The 10,388-nt window shown below is 31.9% G+C and overlaps 1 protein-coding gene across 2 annotated transcripts; it reads right to left on the reverse strand.

Moving 5' to 3' along the window:
- Positions 1–397: 397 nt before the first annotated feature.
- LOC105336824 (GLIPR1-like protein 1) lies at positions 398–6,669 on the reverse strand. Of its 2 annotated transcripts, none has more exons than XM_066087871.1 (6): positions 6,491–6,669; positions 2,019–2,075; positions 1,547–1,676; positions 1,311–1,420; positions 988–1,073; positions 398–891 (listed from the first exon to the last, which is right to left on the reverse strand). In XM_066087871.1, exons 1-6 carry the CDS (start codon positions 6,566–6,568, stop codon positions 792–794), a joined length of 561 nt encoding a protein of 186 aa, XP_065943943.1. In that variant the 5' UTR covers positions 6,569–6,669; the 3' UTR covers positions 398–791. The 2 variants fall into 2 exon arrangements, with proteins under 2 accessions (XP_065943943.1, XP_034325255.2); XM_034469364.2 differs by having other exon boundaries at positions 398–894; positions 6,491–6,668.
- Between the last annotated feature and the right edge of the window lie 3,719 nt (positions 6,670–10,388).

Here is a 10,388-nt window from a genome sequence, read left to right on the forward strand (position 1 = left end):
AACTTTTTTCCTTCAATGACGATTAAGTGTACGCTTTCAACAAAATTCTTCTCATTCAATACCATTTGTCTTAAATGAGTTCAAGCAATCTTTTCATCATAGTAAAAAAACTGACCTTAAATTGCTCTTTCTATACGTTACTACGTTACAGTCTTCACTTACGGTATCTAAATATCTCAAAATAACTGCTGGTTGCAATTAATCTATGAAAAAAAAAAACGAACAAACGTTACCAATTCCCGGCCTTAGTTTAAAAATAAAAAAATAAAACAAGTTATACGTTACATTTTCACAAGCACACATTTTCTAATGTGTTAATTGTAATGGCTGATTACAGAATAATCAGCCTATTAAACATTGTTAGAGACCAGTCAACATTTATTGCAGGGACTTATTATTCAGTCACTGTTAATAAGAAACGTACAAAACTGCACACATCAACTTGAATTTACAACAATCAAAGCATTACAACTCTTTAAAAAAACGTTTGTATTTTATCTTGGCCTTCCCTATGATGTGTTTACTTTTTTCTATTGAGCATTAATTTTAGTTAATCTAACAGCGAACAAAAATAAAGAACTTCTTATATCGAAGGAATATAGTAAAGATTGGCTAGTTCTAGTCGTACAGTATTCACACCCTTATTACATTTGCTACTTCGGTCTTAAAAAAATTGACTTAGTTTGTAAACATGCTAAAGATAAAGTTAAAATATTTGTTTTTGAAAAAGTAGGCTTATATCCTTTGCCTTTTTTAATTCCTATATATACCACTGATATATACAGACAAATTCATTTAAACGTCAGTATACAAAGTTTCTCCTGGCAGACATAATGACGTGAACATGCGGCACAGCTGGAGCCTGGAAGGTATGGTCTCTGGTTTAATGTACTGCTACAAAATAAAAGATATTGTCATAATACATATGTAAGTGGGTTCATTGTTGTATGTGTGTGTATATATGATGTGTATTAGTGCTTAGCTCACCTGGATGCATAATTACAGACAATGAACGAATTTTCACCACAGTCCGACTTTCCACATCCAACATAATTAGAATATGCCCATGTTACCTATAATTATAGACGTTTGCATAGATATGTTAACTTGTATATATACATTTTTTCTACTTTTTACTAAATGTTTCGTCGTCAACCTTGTGGTTTATCGAATATACTTGTTATCCCTCGAAAAAAAGAGATCCTCAATTGCAGGAGTGAACAAAGATTGGCATTTTTACGTTTTATAGTTGTTGGGTTTTTTTTCATAGAAATTTTCTAATTAAGTTGATTTTGATAGCCTACAAGTACCTGAGTGTAATACTCGCAGAATTTGAACAGCTGGCATTCATTGGTCCGGATATTGTAGTAATCCCCCTGTTCACGCCAATATTCGATTGCATCTGTTATGTTATCACCCTCTGTACGAAAAATAAACAACATACCGTTATTGAAAAACAGATTTCAAAATATGAAGCCACTAGTATAGAATCTTTTTTTTCATTCAGAAGATACATCGTTGAAAAGAAATGATAGAAATAACTTACTCCTTCCGTAGAAAATGTTTTCCCCGACACTGCTGAATAAATGAGACTGTCGTGACCTGTGATCGTTATGGTTAAAGGAACAACCTGAAGAGTGCCGTTGTGCAATGCTTTCCAGTTCTCTAGAGTACATCTGGAAAGTACGTTTCAGAATTTTTTATACTATTTCATCCAAAAGTTAAAATTTCGTAAAGAAATTATAACTGAGTAATTTCATTTTAATTATTTGGTTTATTTTATTCATCCAATCATTATCATGAAAGTTCTATCGATTTTGTTAGGTGATAAATTTTATTCAAGTACTTTTTTTTGTAAGTTGTTCTTGTAAGAATATTTTCTTGACATATTTGGTATAAATGAGTGTATACATTTTAATATATTCAATTTTCCTTGAGTTTTTCATTACAATACAATTGTAAAAAAAAAAAAAAAAATTCTATAGTTTTATACAGAGGGTTAAATCATGCATACTCACTAGTTTCTTCATGTTTGCAGCTGGTGGATCAACCATTGATCGTATTGCATTATGTTCCTAGAAAAAATGTGTAATAGTTTTACCACTTTTTCATTTTAAAGATTTGATAATTTCATCAGACTCTATTCTTTTTGAAGTATGTAAATACTGAAAAAAATTCTGGCTATACTGATAAATTTCATTGATCAATTTTTTGAGGTTCACTAAATAATACATTTAGGTGTTTTTTTCATAAGTGTGGTCGGTATGTGTGTGTGTGTGTGTGACTGAATGTCTGTTCTGTAAATCTGTTCCTTGAAAAAGAAATAAATTATATATAAAAAAAAATGAGGTGAAAGGTTTTAATGTTATTAAAATTGATTAATCTGTATGGCAGCATGGAAGGGCCAGATGAAAAAATTAAAAAATCCTATTTGCTCGGACGAATTAGGATTTGTTCGGACAAATTAGCTATTTGTTCGGACGCATAGGTTATTCACTTGGACGAATTACGATTTGTTTGGACGAATAATTCAGCTATTTGTTCGGACGAATTAGGATTTGTTCGGACGAATAAGCTATTTTTTCGGACAAATAAATTTTGTGTTCGGACCCATTGGAATTTGTTCGGACGAATAATAATTTGTTCGGACGAATAAGTTATTTGTTCGGACGATTAGGATTCGTTCGGACGAATTAGCTATTTGTTCAGACGAATTAGTTATATCTGGAAATAAAACAGAATTTTTAATGAGTAATTTATAAGACTATCTGATCTGGCAATAAAGGGGGAGAGGGTCTGAGATCAAGTCATCCATTTCTTTGAATGTTGTTTTTCCTCTAAATGATATCACCTAAATGTTATACATGTACTAGTCACTGATATTTCAAGGGTGTTGGAATAGGTGTGGCAGAGGCGGTCGACGCCCTGATAATTTTGCCAAAAAATGAATTTAAAAAAACATAGCTGAATTGAAATTTAAATACGGCCATCTTGATTCATGTAAACGGCGATGATAACGGCGATTTATGTTGCAAAGGAGCTGCGAAGTGTTAACTTTATTGTTTACACGATCAAATTTGGGGTATATATACATGTTTCTGGCGTGTTTTTGACAATCAAAAGTGCATTAATTACGTAAGTTCGACATTAAAAAATATCGTTCTTCAGCTTTGATGATCAATTACAAGTTGTAATTAGTTAGAAACAACGAATCTAATATATTTTATAAGCTATAAAAATATAATTTATTTTTCTCATACGTGTGGTGTACATTACCCGTGTGATAAACCTTTGCTATATCAAACGGGTGATACTTTATCAAATACTTCCGGTCCAAACTATTTTTGACACAGCCCCTCGCTTCAACGCTTCAGTGACCTAATTTGGAAGATTTGCTAGTACTTTCAACATAACTATATCTACTACAAAAATTGATAGGCCTATAAAATGGATTTTGTCAAAGACTTAAATTACAAATATGAAGGAAAACACATAACTGCGTAGCATAGGCGTCGGAACCGGGCCTGGGGGGGGGGGGGGGGAGGGGGGTCGCCCCCCCCCCCCCCGACTTTTTATGCAAAGTTATACGTAACCGTAACCAAAATACCTAAAGACCTTTTTTATGTTTGTCAAGCTTTTTTATAAGTTTAGCCCCCTTCAAACTATCAATTTGCTTTGTGTAGTTTATAAAACTGCAAATTACGCTAACTAGGCCTACATCAAGGAGTTCATCCAGGCCTCAGGACCATAAAACTTAGACAAGCTCACTTTTGATCTCAGTCTCACTTTTCTGCAATACAAGATATTCCTTTTGTAAAAGTGAGACCGAGACCAAAAGTGAGCTTGTCTAAGTTTCTTGGTCCCAGTGCGTACGTGTTGTGTTTATATAGAAGAACTTACCGAAATAATGTTTAATAAGAAGTTTACAACTGTTCCTCGTTCGAGTCAATTCAAACTAACGAGCATTCGCAACTTTGTGCATGTCAACAAACTTTATTATTTAAGTCTTCTGATAAATTTTTCCATTTAAAGGGGCATGGTCGCGATTTTGGTCAAAAATTAATTTTTCAATTTAAATGTTTAAAATGCTTCAGTAAGGCATTTTTAATAGGCAACCAAAATTTGAGTGTCATTCGTTGAATTATAATCGAGTTAAAGAACTTACAATTCCTCGCTATGTAAACAAAGCTTTTGTTTACATTTTTAACGTTGAGGTGAAAATTCCAGATTTAGACCTAAAATGAATGTGTTAATCATTAGGAACTGTTTATTTATGCTTAAAATGAATAATAATATAGACAAATCATCTTGAAAAAGATTGTTTACTGGTATATTGAACCTATGTAAACAAAAACAGGGTACGAGCCTTGTTTACATGACGAAGAATTGTGAGCCCTGTATCTTGCTTAAAACTCATTGATGGGCACCCAAATTTCATTTGATCATTAGAAATGCATTCATAATGCATTGTAAATAATAAAAACAGAAAAATAAAATATGACTAAAATCGTGACCATGCCCCTTTAATCAAATGAATACGCTCTAAGAACAATTATTTAGAGCTAAATAATTCATTTCAGTGAAACTTTACATTAATATTTGCTTTATCCAACTCGATAAAATGGTTGTATTCGCTCGGCCAGCCTTGCGAATATATACACCATTTCAACTCGTTGGATAAAGCAAATATGAAATCACACATTATAGATATCCTCTATATATTATGTTAGCACAGGATTCAGGGAGTCCATTTAAGGATTTTTAACGTCTTTGAAGTTCATCAGAGACTGATAAGTTGAATCAAATTTACTTAGACATATAATTGGTGCTTATACATCCAGAAAATGTTTTGGAAGGGGGGAGGGTCCAAGGGATATCTATGTTTGCTGAGGGGAGGGGTCTTAGACCTTTTTTTAGTAACTTTACAATCTAAATTTAAGAAATTTAAATTTTCTAAGGGGAAGCTGACCCGCCTCTAGATTCACGCTTGATGTACATAAACTTCTTTAATATAAAGGTGAGTTGCGTTATCTTTATTCACATATTAAATTATGTCGTCAAAGGTAATAAATAAAGATAAAGTACAACTTGGACGTATGACGGTTGTAAAATCTCTAATTATTCCAAAAATCAATCACTTATTTATGTTTTTACCTACTTCTTAAGGGGAGGTAATCACCACATTGAACAAAGATATTTTTGATTTTTTTTTTTTGGAATGCCAAATGTGATTAAATAAAACGTGCAGTAGTTATTCAAGAATATCAAGAAGGAGGCTTAAAAATGTTTGATATTAATAAATGTAGTATGTCATTAAAATATTCATGGATTAAAGAATTAATTGTTGGACATAATTCATGGACATATTGAAGTCCATTAATGGTGAATACTTTGTCAGCTTGTTACTTGATTTTGGTGATGCATTTATTACTGAATGTGTTATTCCCAAAAATAATGACTTTTGGAAAGATATATTTAAATCAATGCTCTATGTTAAAAAATCTTTTGATGATAATTATATTGAAGAAAACTTTTTATCTATGCCTATTTGGTATAATAGCCATATTAGAATTGGTATGAAAACAATGTTTATAAAGAGTTGGTACAAAAAAAGGTGTAAAGATTATTAATGACTTTCTAGATGACAATGGAGATCTTTTGTCACATTTAAATTTTCAAAAAAAATTGATTTGCATATCTGTACAAAGTTAGTGCTATATCAACATATCTAAAATCCTTTTTACCGGTACATATCAAATCTTTATTGAAAAGATCCTTTACTCCATATATTCCATTATATTACAAACCTTTCCTTTTGCAAAACAAATGTACAAAACCCATCTACAAACAAATAATTGCCTCTAAAATAACCCTAACAGCAATTTCAAAGTGTAATTCAGAATTGGTACAATATGGGGTGGAAATTTATGTTTATGATGCTTCCAATGCATGTTTTAAGACAACCAACGACTCATCTATTCAATGGTTACAATACAGATTACTTCATAGAACTCTTCCTGTAATTTGACCTAACAAATCCTAATTCGTCCGAACAAATAACTTATTTGTCCGAACAAATCGTAATTCGTCCGTACAAATAATTTATTCGTCCGAACAAATAGCTAATTCGTCCGAACAAATCCTAATTCGTCCGAACAAAAATCCTAATTCGTCCGAACAAATAACTTATTGTCCGAACAAATCCTAATTCGTCCGAACAAATCGTTATTTGTCCGAACAAATATCTGATTCGTCCGAACAATCCTAATTCGTCCGAACAAATCGTTATTCGTCCGAACAAATCGTAATTCGTCCGAACAAATCGTTATTCATTCGTCCGAACAAATCGTAATTCGTCCGAACAAATACCTTAATCGTCCGAACAAATAAGACTATTTATTTTTTTTATCTGGCCCTACCACGCCGCCGTAAATCTGCATATATTTTGATACATTATAAATATTTTGGATTAATTTTAAAAAGAAAATACCTGTACATAGTTTCCGGAACACAAAGTTAAGACTTGCAGGAAGAACAGCACGGGAAACAGACATAAGTTTGTGTTCATTGTGTTGGCGAATATAACATGTAAGTCCGGGAAGACGAAGTTAATTTTAATGTCTGCTGAACGAAATTACGCCATTTATATACAAACTCATTACTTCCATTGTTGTTCAGTTTCATAATATATTGATGATTTATGTGTAATTAATACAAATATGCACTTTTATTTTAACTTTGGAAATAACAAGTTAATCAAAACTTCCGAAAACTAAAAGGTTAAAATTGTTTGTACATAAAATTCCCGCAAACAATAGCATTAAATTCTTTTTTGTTTTTATTCATGTTGATAGGTCAGGCTGGCGACAAAATGTACATTACAGAGTGCATCGTAATTAATAAATCATTCAAAATAATCAATAACTTTAACGATATTAATTGTATGTTAATGATATTAAATTTCAATACAAACTTTATTTGTGTTTTATGTTGGAAAAACTTACTTCTGTTTTATCAAATTACTAGTATTCTAGTCAAATTTAAGAGTGCATAGAATTTTTTTCCAGTTTGTGACGTGCACAAAGATTAGAGCTGGTTTTGTTAATCTTGGAAAATAACAAATTACTTTGTGTCGCCAAGGCAGCCAAAGTACAATTCAGAAGAACATGTTCTGGGAAAAATCATGCACCGCCTCTTTTATTATAGGAACTAGAAGAACAAAGGTGGCAAAAAGAGACTGGATTTATAAATTGTACTTTTTAAATTTTAAAATGTTTTATTTATGTCGAAAATATAATTTGCTGTATCTCTTTAATTTTTATCAAAGATATTTTTATACAAAGTATTTGAGCATTTAGTCGCTTAACGCTATTGAACGTTGATTTTATGATCAAAAACTAATTTAAAATTGTTTCCTTTCATATTGTCATATTGTTTTATTCAAGTTTTATTGTTAGTTAAAGGGTGATTTATTCTTATGAATCAGAAGATAATGTTCCTAGGTTAACTTATTCGCCAAAAAAACACCCAAGAGAGTAAGGAGGAAAGCTATTGTTTTTTTCATAAAGTACCTATCAAAAATCTAATATAATAGGTGTGTAGATGCAAAAATGTAAATTGGAGTGAGAAAAAAACACACGCCTGTCACAGCATAGTTAAAATGTATCAACGCTGTGTTTTATGTGTTGTTTCACAAGATTTATTTTAATAGTCGGTGTTATTTCACACAGAATAACAAACCTTCAAAAGTTGCTGTGCCAACATTTTGACAGTATATTACATTGTATTCAAAATTGAAGCAAAACGTAAATTTTAATTACAGTTAAGATGGCACTTTACACCCGTTTTTGATGACGAAGTACGCAAAAAAGTAAATCTGGAAGCATGCAATTCCGGTACTTGCTGATTTAAACTGAGGCAAATTGTATGGGGACTGCTCTTTTGAAAAAAATGTTAAATGGATAGATTTAATTGGAAAATTCATTATTTATATGTATGTGGAAGGAACACTTTCATGTTGTGTTGTATTATTTATCGAAATAAACAATAAAATCAAGTATAATTTTATAAATAGTTTCTTTCCCGGCATTGCTATCTGAGCGCACTGGGCAAGAGGGTTTGCTACGGACCTATACGTCATGAGTTCGACTCCTGCTGGGGATTTTAAAATTTTCACAACGCCAAAGTTTTTAAAAGGTATTTTTTGGTTAAATATTGTGAAAGAAAATTTTAAACCGGTGAAAGTATTTCAATTTTAATGTACTTTAATTCTTATTAATATCGACATATATTCTACCTTGAGGGGATGGGAGGGTGGCTTTGAATTGCTCTCAGGTTGGGATACATAAGTTAAAGTTAAATCGTATAAGTTAATTTTCCCCTTTATTTATTTGACTTAGTTTTGCATTAAAGCGAATGTATTTGCTTACATATGCCTAAATTGAAATATACATGTATTTATCATTCCAACACAATATTTAGGAAACTCAGAAATTTTAAAGTCCCCAACGTGATTGGGCCCTGGGATTTAGGAACGATAACTTCTATCAGAGGAACTTTCATACCAAATAGTTTTTTGGAAAAAATTTGGTGTTTATTTGCAATGTTTTTCATTCATTTTTTATGTCACAGAGTAAGAAGATATGAAAAATTATGTTTTGGGGAAATACAAAAAAAACATTGATATAATAAAATTTTTGAATGTTATAAAGTGTTATATTTTTTATGTGTCTTAAGGAAATATCCTTCATATGACAATAAATAATTATCTCAATTTGTTAATAGTTAACTTTTAAAAAAAAATCTTTTACAGAAATACGAAAAATCTTTAAAAATTCTTTTTAAATACCTATGGTATCACTGTTATCTTTTTAATATTTGATAAGTTTATGTTTTGTGGTCTTCTATTGAAAATTGGAATAAACTGTGGGTGTATAGCGCCACCTTAATTCTATATTTATAACCCAACATATTATTTAAGATTTTAGGTCACCTGAGTAAACTCATGTGACCTATTGCTATCCGTTTTCGTCCGTCGTCGTGCGTCATACGTCGTCCATCGTGTGTTAACAATTTTACATTTTTTTAAAAGCCCAATTGTTACCATTTTTGATGTGAGGCATCTCTATGGTAAGAGGAATCCAAATTGTAAAATCCATGGCTCTACCACCCCCGGGGAAGCACAAGTGGGGCAAAATATGCAAAAAAAAAACAAACAAACGAATTTTCAGAAATCTTCTTCTCTACTCCCACACATGTGAGGAAAAAACTAAATGCATGATTATGATGTCCATGAAGCCCTCTACCAAAATTGTGAAATTCATGACCCCTGTGTCAGGGGTTCAGGCTCTAGGGTGGGGCCATATAGTTAAAATGTATTAAATCTTAGAAAATCTTCTTCTCTACTCCCATATACATTTGTTAAAAACTAAATGCGTGATAATGATGTACATGAAGCCCTCAACCAAAATTGTGAAATTCATGACCCCTGTTTCAGGAGTTCAGGCTCTAGGGTGGGGCCATATAGTTAAAATGTATTAAATCTTAGAAAATCTTCTTCTCCAGTACCCCCATAAATATTTGTTAAATGCTAACTGCATGATTATGTTGTTCATGAAGTCCTCAACCAAAATTGTGAAATTCATGGCCCCTGGGTCAGGGATTCTGGCTCTAGGGTGGGGCCAATATGGCCATATAGTAAAAACGTATTGAATCTTAAAAATCTTCTTATTTACTCCCACACATGTGGGCAAAAAATGAATACATGGTTATAATATAATGCCCGTTAACTCCTCTACCAAAATGTGAAATACATGGCCCCTGGGTCAGGGATTCAGGACATGGGGGGGGGGCAATATAGCGTTAATGCATATAATGTTTAAAAATCTTTTTCGCTATTCTCACACATCTGTATGAAAAACTGACTTCATAATTATGTTTACCAGGAAGTCTTCTACTAAAATTTCAAATTTCATGTCCTCTGGAGTATGGGTTTTGACTCTAGGGCAGGGCCAAAATGGATGTAAAGGTGTTATTGTATATAATGTTTAAAAATTATTTTCTGTACTCCCACACACCTGAAAGGAAACTGAATTCATGATAGATCAGATCTTTAAGTTTTTCACCAAAATTATAGGTTTCATAGTTCTTTTTGGAATATTTCAGGCAGGGAGGTGGTCGTCTTTACAGATTTATAATTTTTCTACTCCAGAATGAAAACTAATTAAATGCATATATTTGAGACTCCTCGACAAGTTTGTGTATGGGTTATATGCTACTCAGGTGACCGTTAAGGCCATCTGGCCTCTTGTATAAATTAAGGTCTAGTTTAATATCTACAAGTATTCAAAAAGATGGATGGCTCTTTCCATACAAAACAAAGTATCCAG

The sequence above is a fragment of the Magallana gigas genome, chromosome 6 (genome assembly GCF_963853765.1).
Source record: "Magallana gigas chromosome 6, xbMagGiga1.1, whole genome shotgun sequence".
NCBI lineage: Eukaryota > Metazoa > Mollusca > Bivalvia > Ostreida > Ostreidae > Magallana > Magallana gigas.

Excerpts from the sequence above, each read along its gene's own strand:
- LOC105336824 (XM_034469364.2), bottom strand. The coding sequence starts at position 6,568 with ATGAACACAAACTTATGTCTGTTTCCCGTGCTGTTCTTCCTGCAAGTC. Across the intron at positions 2,076-6,490 it reads GTTCCGGAAACTATGTACAG|GAACATAATGCAATACGATC; the intron begins GTATTTTCTTTT and ends CATTTTTTCTAG. Across the intron at positions 1,074-1,310 it reads TCTGCGAGTATTACACTCAG|GTAACATGGGCATATTCTAA; the intron begins GTACTTGTAGGC and ends CTATAATTATAG.